The sequence below is a fragment of the Ursus americanus genome, chromosome 14 (assembly GCF_024610735.1).
Source record: "Ursus americanus isolate L20-20 chromosome 14, mUrsAme1.1.p, whole genome shotgun sequence".
In the NCBI taxonomy this organism is placed as follows: Eukaryota; Metazoa; Chordata; class Mammalia; order Carnivora; family Ursidae; genus Ursus; species Ursus americanus.
Window position 1 is genome coordinate 62,926,549 of NC_142140.1, and position 22,916 is coordinate 62,949,464.

At 53.5% G+C, this 22,916-nt stretch overlaps 2 protein-coding genes across 5 annotated transcripts; one reads left to right on the forward strand and one right to left on the reverse strand.

Moving 5' to 3' along the window:
• Nucleotides 1-3: 3 nt before the first annotated feature.
• TRAPPC1 (trafficking protein particle complex subunit 1) lies at nucleotides 4-1,744 on the reverse strand. Its single transcript, XM_045797326.2, has 5 exons — nucleotides 1,622-1,744; nucleotides 1,414-1,512; nucleotides 1,191-1,261; nucleotides 703-841; nucleotides 4-404 (listed from the first exon to the last, which is right to left on the reverse strand). Exons 2-5 carry the CDS (start codon nucleotides 1,510-1,512, stop codon nucleotides 276-278), a joined length of 438 nt encoding a protein of 145 aa, XP_045653282.1. The 5' UTR covers nucleotides 1,622-1,744; the 3' UTR covers nucleotides 4-275.
• Nucleotides 1,745-1,780: 36 nt separating this feature from the next.
• Nucleotides 1,781-22,586, forward strand: CNTROB (centrobin, centriole duplication and spindle assembly protein). 4 transcript variants are annotated; one of them, XR_015726769.1, is made up of 20 exons: nucleotides 1,781-3,005; nucleotides 3,809-3,893; nucleotides 4,108-4,189; nucleotides 4,654-4,810; nucleotides 5,709-5,825; nucleotides 6,039-6,155; nucleotides 6,502-6,600; nucleotides 7,553-7,789; nucleotides 8,072-8,218; nucleotides 16,453-16,586; nucleotides 16,925-17,050; nucleotides 17,227-17,389; nucleotides 18,117-18,363; nucleotides 19,315-19,451; nucleotides 19,662-19,725; nucleotides 19,901-20,071; nucleotides 20,209-20,341; nucleotides 20,553-20,714; nucleotides 20,805-20,877; nucleotides 21,090-21,150. XR_015726769.1 is itself a non-coding variant. In XM_045797323.2 (19 exons), exons 1-19 carry the CDS (start codon nucleotides 2,733-2,735, stop codon nucleotides 21,213-21,215), a joined length of 2,688 nt encoding a protein of 895 aa, XP_045653279.2. In that variant the 5' UTR covers nucleotides 1,785-2,732; the 3' UTR covers nucleotides 21,216-22,586. The 4 variants fall into 4 exon arrangements, 2 of the variants coding, with proteins under 2 accessions (XP_045653279.2, XP_087723706.1); XR_006779643.2 differs by having other exon boundaries at nucleotides 1,782-3,005; nucleotides 20,632-20,714; XM_045797323.2 differs by lacking the exon at nucleotides 20,553-20,714 and having other exon boundaries at nucleotides 1,785-3,005; nucleotides 21,090-22,586.
• The last annotated feature ends 330 nt before the right edge of the window (nucleotides 22,587-22,916 follow it).

Here is a 22,916-nt window from a genome sequence, read left to right on the forward strand (position 1 = left end):
GCAGAGGGTGATAAAAAGTTTATTCTGTATTTTTGCAGCATCAGGTAGGGGATAAAACTGGAGAGGGCCTGATTTGGAGGCGTAGGGATTCCTGGAGGCTTCCTTCCTCTGACAGGGAGGACACCAGGGCGGGTTTTAGGCTTTTGCCCTGGGAGGGCTGCTGGGGAACTGGAGGGCATAAGAGGGGCATGCAGTGGGGGCCTGCATATGAAACAGGTTAGGGAGGGCCCCAGGCAGACAGGGATTCTCCTGAGGGGTGAGGTAGGGTGCTTCCTTCAGCCAGCCCGGGCAGAGAAGAAAGGCAGAGAGCGGACGTAGGAGTCCAGCCGGGAGCGGAAGAGCTCACTTTGCACAGTTTGGCCCAGCGGGCACAGGGGATTCTTCACCACCAGCTCCACATACAGCTATGGAGGGGAAGGGTGTTAGAGCCAGGCTTTGGACACTTCTTGTTTTCAACCCCAAACCTAGTGTAACCTCGGGGGTGTGCAAATGCACAAGGATCAAGGGCTGGGAGGCAAGCCTCCCTGAGGAGAGAGTGGTGGTGTTTCAGGACATAAAGCGTCCTGAAAAAACTCTTGACTTCAACAGAGCTAAGGTAGACTAAGATTAGGGCAGGGAAGCTCAAGGAGTCTTGAGGCTCTAAGTGGCCATGGCTGTGGAGGAGCTTTAGGGGAAGGAAGGGTCCCAGGGGCTGGCACTGACCGCACTGTAGATATGATGCAGCACATCCCGGATGGGTCCGACGCCCAAGTCAGTATTCATGACAACCTTGATCCCAGTGGGCGTCTCGTAGTAATGGAGTTTGTAACGGCTAGTTTGGAAGGCCAGGAAGCCATCCTTCCTGCAGAGATGAGGAGGACATTAAGGAATGGGAGCATAAGCTCTTCCATAGAGATACTTCTGATCCTGTCTAGGTTGACTCCCTAAACATCGTTCATAGGAGCCTGATTAAGTAGACACCTCCCATCTTCACTCCTCAATTTAGCCCCCGCACCCAACCTCTCTACATTCAGATCTTCCCCTTCACCGCTCAGGCTAGCTCCAGCACTGTCGCTCCAGACTCAGCCTCTGTCTGTCTCCTTCCCCTCTCTTGGGGGCCAATGTCTCTTCCACTCCACAAAGTCTCCCCCGCCCCCCAAGTTCCCAAGGCTAGCCCTCCTTCCCTCAGCATCCCCTCTGACTCAGCGTACATGTCTAGCGGGGACATCTTGCTGACAAAGGAGCGGATAGAGAAGAGCATCCCGTACATCAGCTTGTATTCCTGGAGGGAGAGGGACACAGTTAGCTCTTGGCTGTTGCAGGAGATGGGACAGGGGTGGGAACCAGACGGGTTTTGGAGAGGAAGGGCTAGGATGGGACTATGTGCGTTTGGAGAAGCGAGGTCACCCGGATTGCGCGGGGCCCTCTCGTCACCTCCTCTTTGGGGATCCCCGCTTGCTTCTTGCGGTGCCACTCGCTGTAATGAAGGCACACTCCATTCCGGTCAAACAGGTACAGGTTGTGAACAGTCATCTGCAAGGCAGAGAGTGTAAGCCTCGCTCCGAGACCGCCCACACTCCGGGGGCTCCAGTTCTCAGTCCCTGACTCCCCCAACCGGGCGGGAACCCTTCCCCGGACTCACCGGAACTGCTCCTAGTGCCCGTCACCAGATATTTCCGGTTTCCGCAGAGCCCGCCCCACCGGCTCCTCCAACGGCAGTGGTCGCGCAGTAACTCCGCCCCATGCCTCCCTCAGCCAATCCGTGCCGCCGACGCCGCGCACGCGCGTCTAGGGCTCCCGGGCTCCAGAAGTTGTCTGGGCGGCTGCGAGGGAGAGCGCTGGGCTGGTGACGTCATCCAGGCGAGCGAGGCGGGGCTGCGGACGGTGGGCGGGAGGCTGCCAACGGTTTTGAGCGTAGGGAAGGAGGCGAGGTTGGGTGTGCAGGGGTCCTTGGTCTTCCGGACCGGGGCTCAGGGGAGGGAGACAATCCCTGGTCCACACCTTGGCAAATTGAGGACGACTGAGGTCTGGCGGTGTGGCGAGGAGTCTCCAGGGGTGGTCGGGGTAGAGGATCTGAGGCTAGGCTGGAAGGTGGTGGACTTTTTAGAGAGGTCTGACTGGGTGGCCGAGAGGTCACAAAGTTTCTCTTGGTATAGTACGGAGGGAGGGATTCTGGGGAGCCTTGCTATGGCTTTCTTGCCAGGAGCGGTCGGAGGGGATATACAGGAGGGTTGACCGTGGGTGGAACGGGTGCATGGCGAGAGGCGTGAGGAGGTGGGGAGAGGGAGGGTCCTGCCTCTCTGCGACCGGCGCCAGGTGAGGGCCAAATAAGACTGCTGGAGGGAAATCAGACCCTTATTGGATTGGATCCGTTTCAGTTTGCACGTTCTGGGTGTGAGAATTTAAGAGCCTGTGCCAGAAGTTGGTCTGTAGCACTCCAGGGGAACTCCAGTGGTGCTGTCGCCCCTCCATCTTCTGTCCCCACCCCCGCCTTGCTGCACCCTCCTTTTCCACCGGTCCCAGGCATTGTGGAAGGAAATGCTTTTGCCTTCTCCCATGGCCTCTGGAACCACTGGAAGCCTTTCCTCTAACCAGAAAGCCTCCCTACCGTTACTCCCCAAGGATCCTTGGCTTGGAGTCTTTCTCCTTTCTCCCAAATCGTCTTTCTCGGTGCACTTCCCCCCCTCGGGTCTCCTAACTCAGGACCAGGAGTATCCAGCTCTGCTGTCTGCAGTTGTCTCGTGCTTGTACTCATGGCGACATCAGCTACCAGCCCCAGTTCACCTCTCCGGGCTGAGGATCTCTTGAGTGATGCATCAGAAGGCCCTGGGCTGAACCAAGTATCCTCTGAGGTGACCTCCCAGCTCTATGCTTCTTTACACCTCAGTCGTCAGGCGGAGGCCACTGCCCGAGCCCAGCTGTATCTCCCCACCACCTCCCCATCTCCCCATGAGATGTTAGATGGCTTGGCCCAAGAGCTGAGTCGCAGCTTGTCGGCTGGCTTGGAGAACAACTTGAAGAAAAAGGTGAGAGAGGTGTCTCTCGGGGACCTCTAGGGTCTTGGAATGGGAGGTGTTAAAAAAACAAAGAAAAGATTGCTTTGCTGAGATTTGAATTCCTGTTGTTGGATTTCATATTCCTTTTAACAACAGAGTCCCTTATGCTTGTTCCTGGGAGCAAATGTTTATGAGGGAGGAAGTGGCCTGGGATGCCATAATTTGGGAAATTGTGAAACTTCTAGGGTTTTGTGGTCAGAGACACCTGCACCATGAGACAGGTTGCAGTGCTTTGACTGGGACTTGGGCACTAAGCGAGGATAAGGCTTTTTCAGCTAAGGAGGGAACTAGGAGCTTAAAGATAGCAAAATGTGCTAAGTTCCTTCCAGCTCAAAGCTAGTTTGATTGTATGGTTTACAGTTTGGCATGTCAATCATTAAAACATGGTCTAATTGATTACACATGTAACAGAGAGGTTGGTTATTAGCCTTGGACAGAAAAAGTGTCATAAACAATTTGCAGACTTGTTAGGTCTTCCAGAGTTTGAAAAACGGACTATACCGTCTTCACACAAGATGTTTGCTCTCTAGTTGACAAGGATCCTCACCAGGCTTGTCTTAATGTGGCCAATTAATTTGTTTACACTACTTGCCTGGCTTCTGTAGACATTTGAGGTTCAACCCTTATTGAGTCAGTTCCGGTTTTCTTGGCTGTCCCAGGTGCTGGAGTAAAAATTCTTGGGTTTTAGGGGGTGCCAGATGCCACATACGCTGGCGGTAGGTAGAACATAGATCATTCAGGTTGCATCTGATTTTCATGTTTCTTTATTCTAGGATGGCTCCAAGCATATCTTTGAGATGGAAAGTGTTCGGGGTCAACTCCAGAGCATGCTCCAGACCTCACGGGATACAGCCTATCGTGAGTTAAACCCAGATTTAAGGGGTGGGAGAAGGCGGAGAATGGAAGGCGTTGAGACAAGAGAGTTCAGGAGCAAAGGCTCCAGTTCTTTGGGAGAGGGGCTGGAGGAGTGGGTGAAGTTGAAAGGAAAGGACCTCTCCTCTCTTCGCCTTCAAGTGGTCCTGTTCCTATTCTTACCTGACCCTGGCTGTGGGGTCCCTCTGGCTGCCTGCAGGGGATCCCATCACTCCAGGTCCTGGCTCAGAGAGACGAGAAGAGGACTCCTTTGACAGTGACAGCACAGCCACTTTGCTTAAGTGAGTTCCCCTTGGGATTCTCCTAGCTTGCTTGCTTGCTTTCTTGGAAAGCCAATGTTCTCTTCCTGAGTTCTGCTCTTTCCTGCTTTTCTATCTCTTCGGGACTTAAGATGCTTGTCCCTTAGCTTTCAGTTTTCATCCTTTCTTTTCTATCATTTATCCCCTTTACTCTTTCAGGAACGTGGACGTCTACTGCCTCATACCTGGCTTTCTCCCAACATCTAGTCCTTCTTCCCCCGGAAGAGTGGGCTTGTTTCTGCTAAAACTTATTGCAGGGAGTGTGGTAGACAGGAAGGAGCACTGTAGAGTGAATCACAGAACCTGAGTGCTGTCTAACTCTATGACTTTGGCCAAGTGTCTTGCTCTTTCTGAGTGTCTGTTTCCTTGTTTGTAAAATGTCACAGTTGGACTAGGGGCTCTCGAAAGCTTTCCGTACCCTGATATTCTCTGTCTGCTTTGCTCAGCACCCGGCCCCTGCAAGACTTATCTCCATCTAGCTCAGCCCAAGCCCTGGAGGAGTTGTTTCCCCGCTACGCCAGTCTTCGGCCGGGGCCTCCACTCAATCCCCCGGATTTCCAGGGGCTGAGAGATGCACTGGATTCTGAGCACACCCGTCGCAAGGTGAGTCACCGAGGCTTCCTTTTGAAACAGCAAAGATTAGAAATAGGCTGGGTGCTGGGAAGGGTTGAGGGCCTGCAAGCTGAGGCTTTGCTCAGATGGCTCTTCAGGGAGGTCGACCCACCATGCTGTCGAAGATGCACGCCTCTCCTCTGGGTGTGCATTCAGGTCCCTCGGGTGCTTCCTTCATAAGAGCTTATCATAGTCCCAGATATCTTGTCTGCTTCTCCCCTCTAAAATCTAAGCACCATGAGGGTCAGACCTTATCTTGTACAGCACTGTCTTCATAAGGTCGAGAATGTGCTTGACACAAGGAAACATTCCAGAAGCGTGTGGTGAATGAACAACACGCCTTGCTGGCTTGCGCGAAGGTTTTACAGCTACTGGTGATACAATGGACTTTATCTCTGCAAACCTCAGCTTATCTGAAGGGAGTAGAGATGCGGACTAGACAGGGGAAAGGTTACAGTCATTGGTTGTGTTGTAATTTTTGGAACCGTCTCTGTTTGTTTGAAACTGCCTGGGCCTGAATGAGAGGCTGAATCCTTTCTCCTTGCCATGTTTAACCATTGTACCCAATGAGGTGCTTAAGCACGGGTCCCTTCCCACTCTGTGCCGTGTGGGCTATTGCTCTCCTGCCAGAAGGTTCGTGGAAATTTCTCTCTGGAGATCCGGGAAAGGGAATAGCCTGGAAGCTAAGCCCCTGTCTCCTGAGCTGGTAGAGGTCTTGGGCCTCAAGATTCCTGCTCCAAAATTCCTGATTCTCCTTCTCCAAACCTATTCTGTTCTTGGGACGTGGGCTCCCTGCCTCCAGCCCATTTTCGCCGAGAGGCACTGGGAAGTTTGATGCTTTGGTCAAAGTAGGGATGGGAGCAGCCAGACTTCTCATCCTCCTTCCCAGCATTGTGAGCGCCATATCCAGAGCCTGCAGACCCGGGTGCTAGAGCTGCAACAACAGTTAGCCGTGGCTGTGACTGCCGACCGCAAGAAAGACATCATGATCGAACAGTTGGACAAGGTGCCGGGGTAGCAGAACGCGGGTGGGTCTCTCCGTGGGGGCTGCCAAGGAATAGTATAAAGGGGGTGGCCAACCAGCATTTCTTTGTTCATGCCAGGAGCTGGGGGTGGGTTTATCAGCTCCTGGGAGAAGGTGGCTGTTGACCCCACCCCTGTGGGCAGGAAGAGGGCAAAAACATTACTGTGAAATTCCATTTGACTTTCCTCTCCTGAGACCCTGGCCCGAGTGGTGGAGGGCTGGAACCGGCATGAGGCTGAGCGGGCTGAGGTGCTGCGGGGGCTGCAGGAGGAACGCCAGGCCGCCGAACTCACCAGGAGCAAGCAGCAGGAGGTGGGCAACCTGGATCGGACGGCATGAGAGCCTAGGGCACAGACCGATAGAGGGAAGGGAGCCCAAATAGCTCTGAGTCCAGGTTCCCAGCAGACTGAGCTCAGTCTCGGAGCCGCTGGCCTGACCGTTCCTCTCCCTTGTCCCCCCACCCCTTCACTGCTTTTGCTGCCAGACTTGCATCATCGGTGTTTTCTGAGATTTCCCCACACCACGTAGCCTTCTCTTGGGCCCCCAAGTCATCGAGTTAGGTCTCACTTTTAAAGTTTATGTCGCTGAAGCTTTCTGCAGTATAACCTGCGGGGATTCCCCTCTGTTCGTCCGTCCTGTGTTCCCCTGTCCCTGAAAGACAGTGACCCATCTGGAGCAGAGCCTTTCCGAGGCCATGGAGGCCCTGAATCGCGAGCAGGAAAGTGCCAGACTGCAGCAACGGGAAAGAGAGACACTGGTGAGAATGCCAGGCTGGGTCCATTCCAGTAGAGGCCGCCAGCTCATTCTAGAGCGCTGTGGGCCGTCGGTGGGTTGTGGGAGCCACGGGCGTGTCTCCCCAAGTGTGTCCCTAGAACACTCGTTCTGCTAGATCCTCTGTAAACGAGGCTTGGCCGCCAAGTTGGCTCGAGAGATTCTGCAAATCATTGCCTCGTTAGAATCATCGGGGGATTGTTTTACCATCCATTGCCAGGGGTTTTAATTCGGTAGACATATCACGGGGCTGGGGAGCTGAAATATTTTCCGCAGTTTCCTAGGTGGTTTTGTTCAGCCAGGTTTGGGAACTCTGCTCTAGGGCAGAGCCAGGAAAGGCGTGGGATGAGACTCAGCCGGGTTTGTGATTGCTGAAGTGATAAGACGAGATGACCCGTATGAATTAGCAGCCAGGCCTGGAGCTCCGATGTGTGGGTGATGCCTGCTCGCGCCGCGCATGCTGGTACCTGTCATCCTCACAGGTCTTATCCTGTAGCGCCGGTCGTGGTTGCTGGTCGGCTGGTTCATGACCGGAGGCTGAATTTTCTAGTCTCCGTGGAGCTTCTTTTGATAATGGTAGTGACCGCTGTCGTGTACTGAGTGTTACTATGTGCCGGACACTCTGCTAATTGCTGTCTGTGAATTTTTACCGTAATCCTCACAAGGCAGGCCCTAGATACGACGCCAGCGTTGCAGAGAAAGATGTGTGCCTAAGAACACATAGCGAGTGACAGCTGGGATGCAAACCGATTTGAACCCAGATGTACCGAATTCTGGAACGGAAGCTCCCAGTGACCATGTCACAGTCCTGTGGGCTCGTCAACGATTATGTTTTTAGCGGACATAGTTGTCAGCGGGTACACTGTATGGGGGTGAGGGGCCAGATGGCTGGTCTGTCGCGGGCTTGCTGAGGATCTTGGGTTTCTCTGCGGCTCCAGGAGGAGGAGAGGCAGGCTCTGACGCTGAGCTTGGAGCTGGAGCAGCAGCGGAGCCGGGCCCTGCAGGAGGAGCGGGATGAGGCCCGGGCCGCGCAGCTGAGCGAGCGTCGGCAGCTGGAGGCGCTGACGCTGGCCCTCGAGGAAGAGCGGCAGGCCTGGGCCCAGCAGGAGCGCCAGCTGCAGGAGCACTACGGGGCCCTGCAGGAGGAGCTGCGCGCTCAGCTGGAGAAGGAGAAGGTAAGAGCGGCCGTCGGGGAACGGGGAGATGCCCACATGAGACGGGAGGGCAGAATGGGGGCTGGAAGGGACTGGGCTGAAGAGTGAAGAACCATCTGTGGGGGCAAGACGGGGAGCGCGGGGCCCGCAGGCAGGGCCGGGACGGCCAGTACCCGCACGGCTGAGGAGGGAGATTCCCCGGAGCCGAGCAGATAGTCACGTGTGAAGAGGGAGTGCAACGGCACAGAGGTAGCCGGGAGGTGGGATAGGAGGCGCACACTCCAGTTTGGCTTCCTTTCTCAGGGGAACACCCAGAGGGAGGCGCAGGCGGCGCGGGAGGCCCAGCAGCAGCTGGCGCGGGCGCAGGCGGAGGCGCGGCGGCTGGAGGGGGACCTGGACACAGCTCGGAGAGAGAGAGACGCCCTGCAGCTGGAGATGAGCTTGGTGCAGGTCAGGCGGCGGCGTGTTCCCCAGCTTGCCTTCCTCCCTAGGACTGGTAGGTCTCAGCACAGTGACCTTTTGGGAGTCACGGCAAACACTGCTGTTTTTTAACTAGAATTTTGAGCCCTCAAGGCCTTTACAGTAACCCCCCTTCATCCAGGGGGGATGCAGTGCCCGAAACCCTATACGTGCCACGTGTTTTCTGTACGTGCGCGCCCGTGGGAAAGGTGAATTTACAAAGTATTCACATAAGAGATGGACAGTAACTCATGTTAAACTCGAACACTTAGAGGAATAGACTGTGATAGAAGTTACATGAATGCAGTCTCGCCCTCGACACATCGCACTGTCCTGCACTCCGCCGTCTTCTGGTGAGGATGTGAGATGGGGAGGTGCCCACATGCGGGGACGAAGGAGGCGAGGGGCGCAGGCGTGTGACACAGGGTTGGGCTGCTGCTGACCTTCCGGCAGCAAGCCAGGAGGGAGATCGCCTGCTTCTGGACCACAGTCTGGACAGCAAAACCGTGGTGAAGGGGACTACTGTGTGTGTGAGGTGTGTGTTCGGGGCACGCTGATGCAGTTCCCAGAGCAAGTCACTCTGAGAGACTTTCCTTATTAATGATCGACGTAGGAGACGCCCCGAGTTTCTGGTTAGCGAGGCCAGTGTTGGGAAAAACACACTCCTTTTACTTTTCACCTAGCCCGCGGAACTGGCGGACTGACCACATGGAAACTAATTTCTCGTGGAGGACCGAGGGTGGAGATGTTAGTACAGTTCCGTAGCGGTGCGTAAGCTGCCGTAGCCCCCGGACTGGTGCTCGCTGGGAGTTCACGGAGTCTGTTCAACAGCCCCGCTGTGGAAGCTCTGTGCTGGGAGCTGGGAATCGTCCGGGCCAACGAGGAGCCACCAGCTGGGGGGAGCGGGTTTGTCGAACACACGCATTCTTGAGGTAGTGTCATAGCTGATAGTTGAGGGACAGGAGAACTCCTCTTGACTCAGGGTCATCTTGGTTGTGGGGTCCTCTCCAGCCCCACTGAGGAAGATCTGCAGCCTCTGACGATCCCCGTTCCCCTTCCCTGTTTGAATTTTTCTCCTAGTATGCTACGTTCTGCAGCTTTTAAAATCTTGTGCATTTTTTGAAGGCAAGGGTGTTTGTCTGTTCATTGTTGAATTCCACAGTGGTGCCTCGCTTCCGTGTTAAGTCGTCAATTTCCTTATTCTATCCATTATCGAAAGGGAGGTGTTGACATTTCCAGCTATCACTGTAGAACTTGCCATGCCTCCCTTCAAGTCTGTCCATTTTTTCTTCATATATTTTGGGGCTCTGTTAGGTACATAGATGTTTATATTGTCATGTCTTCTTGATATAACCCTTGTTGGCTTAAAATCTGTTTTGTCTAATGATAATCTAGACCCCACCCTAGCTCTCCTGGTTGCTCTTTGCATTGGCTCTTTTCATCCTTTTAATTAACAGGCTTTTGCGTCTTTGTATCTGAAGTCAGTCTCCTGTCGACCACATACAGTGGATCATGTTTTGTTTCGTGGTTTAATCCATTCTGCCAATTTCATATCCGCCTTTTAATTGGAGAGTTTAATCCGTTTACATTTACAGTAATTACTGGTAGGGGCACCTGGGTGGCTCAGTCGTTAAGCGTCAGCCTTTGGCCCAGGGCGTGATCCCAGGGTTCTGGGATCGAGCCCCGCGTCGGGCTCCCTGTTCCTCTGGGAGCCTGCTTCTTCCTCTCCCACTCCCCCTGCTTGTGTTCTCTCTCTCACTGGCTGTCTCTCTCTGTGTCAAATAAATAAATAAAATCTTAAAAAAAAAAAAATGAAGTAATTACTGGTAAAGAAGGACTGATTTCTGCCATTTAACTATTTATTTTCTGTACGTCTTCCCTGTTTTGTTTTTCAGTTACTCCGTTACTGCCTTTCTGGGGTATTTCATCAATATTTTGTGTATGTTTGATTCTCTTCATTTTCCTTTACTGTACATTTCAAAAGTAACGATTCCCTTGAGGTTACAATTAACGTCTTAAAGTAACGGTCACCTAGTTTGAATAATGCTAGCTTTAGTTTCAACAGTGTGCAGCCACTGTTCGTCTGCATCTGTGTCCCTTCGCTTTCACAGTGTGATTGACACAGATTTATCAGTACTGCTTTGTGCATCTGCCTTTTATGTCCTTTGGGAAGAAAGGAGTTACAAACCGTAGTACAGTAATGCAGGCTTCTGTAGTTACTATGGAGTAACCTTATTGGTGTCCTTTATCTCTGTACAGCTTCAGGTTACTGTCTCCTTTCATTTTGGCCTGTCGGACTCCCTTCAGCCCTTTTTCTATAGGTCAGGTCTGCTAGAAATGAATGCTCGTAGCTTTTGTGTATCTGAGAATGACTTCATTTCTTCTTCATTCTTGAAGGTTTTTGTTTTTTGTTTCACTTGACAGTTGATTTTCTTTCGGCTCTTTAAATATGTCATTCCACTACCTTCTGGCCTCCGTGACTTCCTATGAGGAATCCGCAGTTAGTCTTATGGGGGCGCCATTGCAAGTGAAAGGGTACTTCTCTCTTACTCCTTTCTCTGTGTTTAGCTTTTTTTAATTAATTAATTAATTTATTTTTTGAGAGAGAGGGAGAGAGAGCGAGTGCACATGAGCCAGGGAAGGAGCAGGTAGAGAGGGACAAGTAGACTCTGTGCTGAGCACAGAGCCCAACGCAGAGCTGGAGCCCGACATGAGCTCGATCCCATGACCCCTGAGAGTGTGACCTGAGCCAAAATCAAAGTAGGCCGCTTAACTGACTGAGCCAAGCAGGTGCCCCTCTGTGTCTGGCTTTTGACAGTATGACTATGATGTATCATAGTGTGGGTCTCCTTGAGTTTATTCTGTGTAGAGATTGTTGAGTTTGGGGGATGGGTAGATTTGTCTTTTATCGAATTTGGGAAGTTTTTGGCTGTTTTTTCAGATTTTTGTTGTTGTTGTTCTTTCCTCTCTTTCTTGTCATTCTGGGACTTTGCTAATGCATCCATTGGTATGATGGTCCCTCAGGTTCTGTTCATTTCTCGATTGTTTTTTCTTGTTGCTCATTGGATTGGATAATTTCTGTTGCTTATCCTCAGGTTCATTGGCCCTTTCTTCTTCCTGCTGGACTCTGCTATTGAGCCCCTTTGGTGACTTTTTAAAATAGTCTTTATTTTTTAGGGCAGTCTTAGGTTCAGAGCAACAGAGAGCAGAAGGTACAGAGATTTCCTGTACACCCCCTAGCTCCACAAATACATAGCTGCCCCCGTTACCAACACCCCCACCAGAGTAGAACGTTTGTTACCATGACACGTCATTATCACCTGGAATCTGTAGATTATGTTAGGGTTTCCTCTCGCTGTGTATGGGTTTGGACAAATTTATAATGACACGTGTCCACTTTTATAGTGTCACACTCAGTTTCACTGCCTGTTCATCCCTTCCTCCCTCCCTCCCTCCAACCCCGGGCCACCACTGAGCTTTTTACTGTCTCCATAGTTTTGCCTTTTCCAGAGTGTCATGTAGTTGGAACCCTACAATATGTAGCCTTTTTAGACTCACTTCTTTCACTCGGTGATACACATTTAAGTTTCCTCCATGTCTTTTCATGGCTTGATAGCTCCTTTCTTTTTAGTGCTCAATAACAATCCACCGTCTGGATGGGCCGCAGGGTATTTAGCCGCGCCCCTACTGAAGGACATCCTGGTTGCTTCTAATTTCCGGCAGTTAAGAGTAAAGCTGCTGTAAACACCCACGCGCAGGTTTCGGTGTGGACCTAAGTTTTTAACTCCTTTGGGTAAATAGCAAGGAGCGTGGTTGCTACATTGCATGGTAAGAGTGCCTTTTGTTTTGTCGGAAACCACCCCGGTGCCTTCCAGAGTGGCTGTACCACTTTTCATTCCCATCAGCGGCGAATGCGCGTTCCCGTTGCTCCACATCTCTCCGACATTTGTTGTGCTCAGTGTTCTGGATTTTGGTTATTTCGGTAGGGGTATGTAGTGAAATAGGGGTGTGGAGTGGTGCCTCGTGAAATTTTCATATCATCAATGATACCTTATAGCTCCGGAACTTCTCTTTGGTTCTTATTTATTATTTATGTCTATTGATGTTTTGTATTTGTTCATACGTTATCCTGATTTCATTTAGTTTGTTGTCCACAAATAGTTCATTCAGCGTATTTGAGACTGTTGATTTAATGGGTTTGATTAGTAATCCCAATGACTGGGCTTCCACAGGAGATGTTCCTGTCCAATCTCTCTCTCTCTCTCTCTTTTTTTTTTAAGATTTGTTTTTAAGTAAACTCCACACCCAGTGTGGGGCTTGAACTCACAACCCTGAGATCCAAGAGTTGCATGCTCTACCGACTGAGCCAGCCAGGCGCCCTTAATGCTCTTTTTCCTTGGAACGAGTCATATTTTCCTGTTTCTGTGTTTTGTCATTTGTTGTTGAGAACTAGACGTCTTAAATATTATAATGTAATTATGGAAATCGTAATCTCTCTCTCCTTGGATTTTTTTTGTTGTTGGCTGCAGCCATCCACTTGTAGAGTGACTTTTTCAAACTGTTTTTGCCAAGTCTCCATTTCTTGTTGTGTGCGGTGACTGACATTTCCGTTGTCATCTCTGTGATTAGCCTGTGAGTTGACAGAGATTTTCTTAAATGTCTGCATCCCTCTCCCAAATAAGTATATATGTCTCTTCATCTTATGATTGATGCTACCCAGGAAGCGTCTGCAGGAGCCCAGAACAAAGGTGGTTCTTTGCTCTGGTTCCTCAGGGGACTGCCAAACTGGCCAAAATGCCCAAGCCCACGTTTTTGGAGGATAAGGTCCTTACTGCCCACCCTTACTTCAGCCGGCCCCTCTAAACTGCCGGCCTCCCGTTCCCATGGCTGCAGCAGGCTGAGGGTTGGGGGATGGAAGCAGGCTCACACCCCAGCTCTTGTACCGAAGTCTAGCAGCCTCTGCCTTCATCAAGCGCCGTCCTGGTCGAGTAAGTGTCTGTTCAGGTTCCAGAGTTCCCAAACAGTGGGTTTTGGTATTTTCCCCCAGCTTAATGGATATTTTGGCAGGACTGACCCCTGCAGTTTCCTACCCTGCTGTGTCCCATGACGTCACAGTTTTTAAATTCTGTCTTAAATAAAAACACCATAAGACATTATTAATATTGTTCTGTAAAGTCACTATTCATTTAGAGGTATCCACATAATTTACTATTTTCTTTGTTGTTCTAACTTTCTTTGAACTCAGACCTCCCATGTGAGATCTTCTGGGTGGAAAAATCTCTCTGTATGTATATGCATGTATATGTATGTATATATGTGTGTGGTTCTTTAGTTTGAAAACATCTCTAGGGGCACCTGGGCAGCTCGGTCAGTTAAGCACCCAACCCTTGATCTCGGCTCAGGTCTTGATTTCAGGGTGATGAGTTCAAGGCATGTGTTGGGCTCCATGCTGAGTGTGGAGCCTACTTAATTAAAATTTTTTTAATTTTAAAAAATTAAGAAAAAAGAATGTCTATATTTCACAATCATTTTTTTAAGATTTATTTTTATTTATTAGAGAAAGCACATGGGGGGAGGGGCAGAGGGAGAGAATTTTCAAGCAGACACCCCACTGAGCGTAGAGCCCAATGCAGGGCTCGATCTCACAACCCTGAGATCATGACCTGAGCTGAAACCAAGAGTCAGACACTTAACCGACTGAGTCACCCAGGTGTCCCTGTGGGTTGCTGCTGTAAAAAAACCTATACATTTGCAGCAGCTTGTCACTGTCACCTCTTAATAGAAACATCTTTCTGTGTCTAGTATGCCCAGTACATGACACGTAGATAGACGCACATCGTGATTTTTAAGAATTGTATGTCTCAGTGAACGGGTGAATCATACAAAATCATGTTGTGTGTTTTTTTTTTTAAGATTTTATTTATTTATTTGAGAGAGAGACAGGCAGCGAGAGAGGGAACACAAGCAGGGGGAGTGGGAGAGGGAGAAGCAGGCTTCCAGTGGAGGAGCCTGATGTGGGGCTCGATCCCAGGACTCTGGGATCACGCCCCGAGCCGAAGGCAGACACTTAACGACTGAGCCACCCAGGCACCCCTGAATCATAGTTTTCATAAGCGTTTTCCTTTCGATGAGAAATGTCCACTGACACCAGTTTTTTCACTATCAATAATAGGGCTGCCGTGAGCACCATTATACGTAAATCTTTGGTGCCCCTTCCGTAGGATAGATTCCTTAAAGTGCCATCGCTGGCTCAGAGGAAGTATATATTAACTTCTCCATTAGAAGAATTTAGGTAATGAGCTATCCAGAGTAGTCAATATCAGGAAGCAGGAGTCAGAGTGGGGCTGGAGTGGGCAGAAGTGGGGAGCGGCTCTTCCGTGAGTATAGAGTTCTAATTTTATGAGATGAGCAGTCCTAGAGATCTGCACAGTAATGTGAGCTCAACACTACCCAACTGTATGCTTAAAAGTGGTTAAGGAGGTAAATTTTATATTATGTGGGGTTTTTTTTTTTTTTTTAGAGATTTTATTTATTTATTTGACAGAGAGAGACAGCCAGCGCGAGAGGGAACACAAGCAGGGGGAGTGGGAGAGGAAGAAGCAGGCTCATAGCGGAGGAGCCTGATGTGGGGCTCGAACCCAGAACGCTGGGATCACGCCCTGAGCCGAAGGCAGATGCTTAACCGCTGCGCCACCCAGGCGCCCCTATGTGGGGTGTTTTTACCACAATTTTTAACAATTAAAAAAAAAAGAATTGGTGTAACAGGGAAGGGTTTAGTATGACAGGAGAGGGGCGGTGGGTGGGGTTGCCGTGTAAGCCGTTTCCGGCGGCCAGAACGTTCTTCTTCAGGCACTGGGGGCATCTGGACGATTCAAACAAGGGGATAAATTGAGCACATTTGTACTTTGGAACATTCACTCAGGCACAAAGTGGAGGGTCTACTGGGGCCAACGTGAGAGAGGGCGGAGGCTAGAATAGAGGCCAGGAGATCGAGTGGACGTGAAATAATCCTGAATTACCGTAGTCATGAGTGGAGGAGTAAATTCAGGAGATGTTAAGGAAGGAGAATGGAAGGACCCGTTGGAAGGTGGAAAGAAGCAGGAGGAGGCAGGATGACTCTGGCTTTCAGATAGCGTGGGTGTTCCGATGGAGGGCAGTGCCATTAACCAGGGCGAGAAATGTCACAGGAGAAGGTTCGAGCATAAAACACCAAATGAGCTCAATTTTGAATGTGTTTTATGTTTTTTAATCTTTTTTTTTTTTTAAGATTTTATTTATTTGTCAGAGAGAGCGAGCACAAGCAGGGAGAACAGCAGGCAGAGGGAGAAGCAGCCTCCCCACTGAGCAGGGACCCGGATGTGGGACTCGATCCCAAGACCCTGGGATCATGACCTGAGCCGAAGGCAGACGCTTCACCGGCTGAGCCCCCAGGCGCCCCTGAATGTGTTTTATTTGAGGTGTAGCCAAGTGCCTGTATTCAGGAGGGTTCTGGGTGTGTGGACTTAAACTCCAACTAAAGAGAGATTTGGAAAGTGCTTTAAGATATAAAAGGTAAGAAAAAACATAGCCTAAATGCTCCGTGTTTATAATACACGTATCAAAGCATCCGTGAGCCGGAATGTTAGTTAGTATGTGGTCAGAAGACTGAGGACAGGACTCGAGACAACACCCGCCCCCTCCGGGCCCTTCAGCAAGAGCGGTGGGCTGGGGCCAAGGAGCAGGGCGCGAGGTCACGGAGCCAGCGGAGGTCACCGAGCTGGCAGCGTGGCGGGGCCGAGGGGGGCGTGCCTCTCCATAAGACAAAGACGGAGAAATCATCACTGTGGGATTTGGAACTTCAGTTCTTTGTCGTGAAGGGCTGTGAGGGGAAATCAGGTTTTGGGGAGTTGCAGAGGGACTGTGAGGTGAGAGGGAAGAGCCAGGGTCGCAGCCCGACCCTGCTTTAAGAGGAGGGGACGGGGACGCCTGCTGCGTGTCCTAGAGATGGGCTCCTTGTACGTACCGTTGCTTTTGGCTAAATATGTATTTCTTTTGTGCGGCGTCCCCTTGCCTTCTGTGTGGGTGTGAAGTGCAGGAGTCCCGCCTGGAGCCTGCTTCCCTCCTTGCGGCAGAATTCTTACCGTTCATGCCTCAGGCGTGGGGGGGGGCTGGGGTTTGTCGGCCTCACGGCCCCCGTCCTCGGCCCCAGTGAGCGGAGCTGTCAGCTCGCCTTCCTGCACCCCCAGGCGCGGTGTGAGAGCCAGCGGATCCAGCTGGAGTCCGAGCTGGCTGTGCAGCTGGAGCAGCGGGTGACCGAGCGGCTGGCACAGGCTCAGGAGAGCAGCCTGCGGCAGGCGGCCTCCCTGCGGGAGCATCACAGGTGCCTGGCGCTTACGTACTGCCCCCGAGGCCCCTGGGGCCCAGACTGTCTCCAGAGCTGCCCCTTTCCCGCCCCTCCCAGTCCCACTTCCCGCATCCCCTCTCCCCCGCCAGTTTTTTCTGGAAATGCTTCTTTGGTGAATCAGTATCCCATATCCCGTACATCCTCACCTCAGTGTCTGCCCCTGGGGACCCTGTCCTGCGACACCTGCTCTGTCCCTCTGTCCTTGGCCAGGCTGGCTGGCGCTCTCGCTGGCACAGGCGCACGTTCTGGCTCTTTCCCGTGTGATGACTTTGGTCCTCAGACTCAGCCCTCCGTCCTCACCCGTGTCCTCCCAGGAAGCAGCTGCAGGACCTGAGTGGACAACACCAGCAGGAACTGTCCTCGCAGCTGGCTCAGTTCAAGGTGGAAATGGCGGAGCGGGAGGAGAGGCAGCAGCAGGTGGCGCAGGACTACGAGCTCAGGTGCGGGTCCGCCGCAGCCCTTTCTGTCCCTTCCCTGCGCCAGAGCGCAGACTGGGAGTGGCAGCGGGCTGCCCCCTCCGAGGGCCTGTCCGCGTCTGCAGTGGCCCCGGCCCCTTTCGGAATGGCAGACGCCTGCGGCCTCAGAGGCCGTCCTCCCCCTGCCATCTCTCCCCCAGGCTGGCCCGGGAGCAGGCACGCGTGCGGGAGCTGCAGAGCGGCCGCCGGCAGCTGCAGGAGCAGCGGGCCGAGCTGGTGGAGCGGCTCCAGGCCATGCTGCACGCCCACTGGGAGGAGGCGAACCAGCTGCTCAGCGCCACCGGCCTGCCGCCCAACCCCCCGGTAGGCATCGCCCTCGAGCTCAGCTGGTCCTGAGGTCGGGCCACACCTGCCCTGCGGGAAACTGCCCCGTGTGCTTTCGTGAAGCACCGCCCCATCAGAGGGACCCAGGCTGGCCCGAGCGTGGGGCCCACTCTCCTCCCCCAGCCCCGGAGGCGTCTCACCCCTCGCCCTGTTTTGTTGGCGTCTTCCATTTCCTCCTCATAATTCTTCAATTTTTATTTTAAGCTAAAATCTTTTTTGGAATAGATAACATGCGTGTGGTAACAAAGGAAATCCAAACAGTTCGAAAAGGTGTGCGGTGGAAAGTGCTGTGTCCCCTCCCCCCCGCCTTGCCCTGCGGGCTTTGGGCCCTCTCCCTGGAAGCGGCCCCTGCTGCTCCCCCCTCATGGGCAAGCCCGGCCCCCGGGGGTGACCTCCCGTGTGTGGCTGCACCACTTCTCTTTGACCAAGTGTTTATTCGTGGACATCAAAGTCGTTCGCTATATCCTGCTTCCACGCTCCGTGCTGACGTAAATACCGTCACACGTGTCTTCGTGCAGGCCTATCTGTAAAGTTTCTGGAGACGGAATTGTAAGGTCAAAGTAAGCATGGAAGGTGATAGATGTTACCAGATCCCCTTCTAAGGACTTTCTACTAATTTGTCATCTTCAACTTGGAATCAAGGTGTCTGTGTCCTGTCGCGTGTCTTTACGTGCACGGGCGCTGATCCTGTCTCTCCTGTGGCCAGGTGCCTGCCACCAGCCCCTCCAGCCCTGGGCCTCAGGAGCCGGAGAAAGAGGAGCAGAGGCTGTGGACTCTGCCTCCTGTGGCCGTGGCCCTGAAGCCCGTACTGCAGCAGAGCCGGGAAGCGGGGGACGAGCCGCCTGTTCTCTGCAGCCCTTCCCCAGACCTCAGCCTCCTGCTGGGCCCCTCTTTCCAGAGCCAGCACTCCTTCCAGCCCCTGGAGCCGAAGCCAAGCCTCACCTCATCCTCGGGTAACTGGGGACACACATCACTGGGGTTCCCCGGATACGCGCTGACGGGCTCCTCTTACCTGCTTTCTGTCTGGGGCTCAAGCAGTTAGTTTCCTAGACGTCTGTGACCAGAAGGTGCGAGAAGCAGAAATCCACTCAAGTTGTTCGAATAAAAGGAGTGAGAGCTCACGGGAGTCTGACGTTACTGGGCTTGATGAGAACCAGCGTTGGGACCGGGGCGCTCTCCAGAACCAATTTTGGGCCGTGTGGGCTCTTGGCGCTGCCTGTCCCTGCGCAGCTCCTTCCTCTGGTGGACCAGCACTCTCTCCTAGGTTCTTGCTCTCCTCACCTCAGCTGGCATGTGGGTTTGACCGGTTGTGACACTGGCTCCAGCCGATACTCTAGTCAACCGTAGAGAGACAGTGGTGTCTCTGTGTCTTGGGTCCAGTTCGAGGAGAGGTGCTCTGATGGGTCGGTAACCATTCCTTGGGTGCGGTGGCTTTTCCTGGCTTGGTCAGCGGGGACTTGGGTGGACGGCAGCGCTCTGTGTGGTGCAGACGTGACGGCCCAGGTCCGGTGAAGAATGAGGGACAGATTACATCACGATTTTGAATGTAAAAATTATGTAGTCGTGATTAAAGAGAATGAGGGTCAGAACATGTCTCTTAATCCCAAGCCACTCTGAACACCGGTTTCTGTTCTTCAGGGAGTTTATGGTGGGGTTTCTTTGCTCAGAGTCTCAGTACCAGGACCTTCCCCCCCTGCCCACGCCTCTCGGAACTCAGCTGTGCCGTCTGCCAGCCGCCTCCAGCCTTCTCTCTCCAGCTGCTGTAAACTCCGACCCTCCCCTTCTCCCCGCCGGGACGCCCCTCCTGTATTTAATAGGCCTGCTTCTCTGGGCATTTGGGGGGGTTGATTTGTGGAGGACCCCCCTCCCCTCCCACACACACGCGGCCCTGTTTCACTTTCCAGCCGGGGCCTTCCACCCTGACCACAGGCCGGAGCGGCCGTTCCCCGAGGAAGATCCTGGGTCCGATGGGGACAGCTTCCTCAAGCAGGGGCTGCCGCCCCCCTCCCAGCTCGAGGGCCTCAAGCATTTTTTGCAGCAGGTAAGAGGGGACCCACCAGTCCCACCTCACCTCCTTCTCCCCTTCTTCATTTTCTCCTCCTGCAGCTGCACCCCCTTTCAGGACTGGTGCCTTTCTCCCAGTCTGTCTGATATAAGTCCCTTCTGGAACTTCCCGGCTTCTGCCTCCGTCCCAGACCCAGGTCTCTTTCTTTATCGGTCCTCAGGGAACCTTACTGTCTTGTCCCCGCAGCTGCTGGAGACGGTACCCCAGAGCAGCGAGGCCCCCTCTGTTGATCTCTTGCCCCCGAAGTCTGGTGAGTGCAGACTCTGAAGAAGGTTGGGGCCGGGCATGGAGAAGGCGGGAGCTGGTTGTCGGGAATGGACCTTTGGAAGCTGGCAAAGGTCATAAAGCCTAACAAAGGCTGGGTGGTGGGGTGTCCTTGGCTCTTGCCCCGTTTCCTGATTCTCGCATCTTCTTCCTTGTGCTAGGTCCGCTGGCCGTCCCGTCTTGGGAGGAAGCCCCCCAAGTGCCACACCTCCCACCCCCTGTTCATAAAACCAAAGTGCCCCTAGCCATGGCGTCCAGTCTTTTCCGGGCGCGTGAGCCTCCCTCAAGCCACTCCCAGGGCAGCGGTCCCAGCGGTGGCTCCCCAGAGAGGGGTACGCAGGCCGTGGCTTCCCGGGGTGGGGGGGGTCCTGGGTGCGGAGCTGGTACCTGGGACTTAAGGCCCTTCTGGGTTCCTGGGGAGGTGGCGCCGGGGCCCCAGCGTGACCGGCGTTCCCGGTGCGCCTCTCAGGTGGAGACGGGCTGGCTCCCGCGGGGCAGCTCATGGACGTGTCTCGGCTCTTACGACTGTGCCAGGCTCGGGGCTGGGGCACGCTGCCTGCCGAGGACCTGCTGCTCTGCCTGAAGAGGCAGGAGCTCGGCAGGTACCAGCCTGGGGGCGGGGCGGGGTGGGGGGGCGGGGGTCTGGCCTCGGGCGGCCGGCGCGGGCGGGAGGAGCGGCTGCGTGCGGTCCGCGGGTCCACCGAGAGCCATCCGTTGTTCTGGGGAAGAAGGCACGGGCCAGCGGTGGGCCCACGGTCTCCTCTTCCTCTGTCCCCCGCTGCTCCCGCCTCTCTCTGGTCTCTTCCTTTCTAGCGTCCGTCTCCTCACCTGTAAACACCACCTCCGCGCCTCCGGGCCCTCCTACCTTCATCTTCTCCTCTTTACCCCGCAGCTCAGAGCTCAGACTCTAGGACTCTGACCTCCTAGTGTAACTCCCTAGTGAGTCCGCAGTGTCTCCTCCTGTTTGAGCCCCAGGTCTGTCTCGTTTGTTGTTCTTCGCAAGAGACAGATTGGGGAGTGGGGGGGGGGCAGCTCCCCATCCTCATCCCTCCATTTCTGTGGCAGGACGGACAGCCGAGGGGATAACGTCCCCAGAAAGAACACAGACTCCCGCTTGGGTGAGATCCCCCGGAAAGAGGTGAGGGATAGTGGGGCAGGGACGGGGGCATGGAAGGGCCCTCGCTGACTGGTCCCCAGCTGGCCCCCTTGTCTGTTGCCTGGCCCCTGCTTCCTCCATGTCATCTGTGGCCTGGTCTCTCCCCTCTGCTGATTGACCGTGGCCCCCTTGTGCTCGGTGCCTTTCCACAGCGGCGGGGAGGCTGACTCTCCCTCCTCTTCTCCTCACTCCAGATCCCCTCCCAGGTGCTCCCTCGCCGCCTCGCTCCAGCCCCTAAGACAGAAAAACCTCCGGTTCGCAGGAAAGGCGGGCACCCTCCCCCCAGCAGCACGAGGAGTCGGGGGGGCATCTGGAGATGAGCCCCTTGCCCTTTCTACTCTTCTTGTTTGAGTAAATGCTCGAGAGTCTGTGTTCGAGTCTCTGACTCCTAGGCATCTGAGAAAATGGAGATTTTATAGGAAACTACTTGGTAAAGAAACCTCATTCTGTTTGAGTATGTTTTTTATATGTTACGTGTTCCCGTTTTCTATTCTGCGGAAAAGACACGAAGGCTTAGAAGAAAGACCTCTGGCTAGGTTTGAGGAGTTCCGGTGACCTGAGGTTCGGTGTTTTGAGAGTAGCACATGCAGAGCCATTAGCCATGGTCTGCGATGGGATTACGGAAGGTTCTCACTTGCTTCTTCATACATTTCTGTATTTCCACATTTTCTGAAACAAGCATGTATTAACAATCAGAAAAAACACACTTGTAATAAAAGAGTAAATTATTGTATAAAGAGTGAGTAAAAATTCGATTGTTGGGGGAGATTATTGGTCTCAAGGGCGAGTAAAGCTTGCGGATTGCATCGGCGGGGCGCTGACCCACCGGCAGCCACGCTGCCGCGCTGAGACACGGGTTACAGACTAGACTGCTGGCTGGGAAAGAAAAAAGAGCCGTCGTTACCAAACCTGCCATCCTCATTCTCACCACAGTGAACGAGAAAGAACCGGCCCGTGTGCGGAGCTGAGGAAGGCCCCGCGTCACCGCACACACGGAGAGCTGGGAGCACGACTGAGGTCCAGCTGCAGGACGACGCCCTGGGACCTGCATCCCCTCCAGCTCAGAGCCCAGCGCGGGCGGCGAGGACACCAAGTACGGCTCGGAAGGGCCTGGCCGTCCTGGGGTGTCTTCTGTGACGGGGGCGAGGCCGGTCTCTCTGCTCCCCAGTTACGTGGTTAGTGCCAGCATAGATGCGATGGCACACACCTCAGTGTTCCATAGACGCAAAAGCATGGGCCTTGCTTGCTGCCACCGCAGAGAAACTTCTGAGCCTCCGGGGGAGGGAGAGGGAGAGAAGATGGACGCCTGGGACCGGCTCCGGCCAGGGCAGCTTGGCCCTCGGTACCCGCACTCAGGGCTGCTCTCTCTGGCGGAAAGACGCCCTCCAAGCCCTGTCTGTCTCTCTACCCACCTAGGAGAACATTGACTTTGCTCCTTTTTGATTTGAACAAACTCTGTGTTTGGTGGCCTGTAGTCGCCCTTCGTAGATCATTTTATGACATTTTTAAAAGCTGGTGAGATGAACACTGAGTCTTACCTCCTCGTCTCCTGGGTTCCAACCTGCCCCCATCCGTCAACACGCCCTACATTTTTCTTGACACGAAGGACGGTCCGGAGAACGTTGCCCAGCTCTCCAGAACAAAATCAGAAGGGGGCACAGTGCTGATGTAACCGTTTTGTGAGCTAATTATAGAAAGACAATGTCAGTTGTTAAAAAATCTAGTGAACGTGAGAAGCCTCTCTCTTCCCTGAAGACCAGCAAGGAGGGGCTGGGAGGGGGAGAAAAGCCACAGACAAGCAGCCCCCCACTTTTTCCTTACATAATCATCTTGGGAATATTCCAAGGGGGGACAAATGAAAGAATTCGCGAGTTTTGGAAATGCCCACACGGGGAGGAGGTGGGGGCTTTCAGGTTTCACTTAGTGTGGCTGGGGGGTGACGTGGGACTTTGTCCCCGGAGGATTCGCACAGCCCCGTGGGGGTGGGCGTGGGGGAACATATTGGGGTGAAGACTTCGCTC

Coding starts and splice junctions, on each gene's coding strand:
- TRAPPC1 (XM_045797326.2), bottom strand. CDS start 1,512: ATGACTGTTCACAACCTGTACCTGTTTGACCGGAATGGAGTGTGCCTT. Junction 1,262..1,413: donor CGGGGATCCCCAAAGAGGAG/GTGACGAGAGGG, acceptor CTCTCCCTCCAG/GAATACAAGCTGATGTACGG. Junction 842..1,190: donor AAGATGTCCCCGCTAGACAT/GTACGCTGAGTC, acceptor TCATCTCTGCAG/GAAGGATGGCTTCCTGGCCT.
- CNTROB (XM_045797323.2), top strand. CDS start 2,733: ATGGCGACATCAGCTACCAGCCCCAGTTCACCTCTCCGGGCTGAGGAT. Junction 4,811..5,708: donor CTGAGCACACCCGTCGCAAG/GTGAGTCACCGA, acceptor CCTCCTTCCCAG/CATTGTGAGCGCCATATCCA. Junction 7,790..8,071: donor CTCAGCTGGAGAAGGAGAAG/GTAAGAGCGGCC, acceptor TTCCTTTCTCAG/GGGAACACCCAGAGGGAGGC.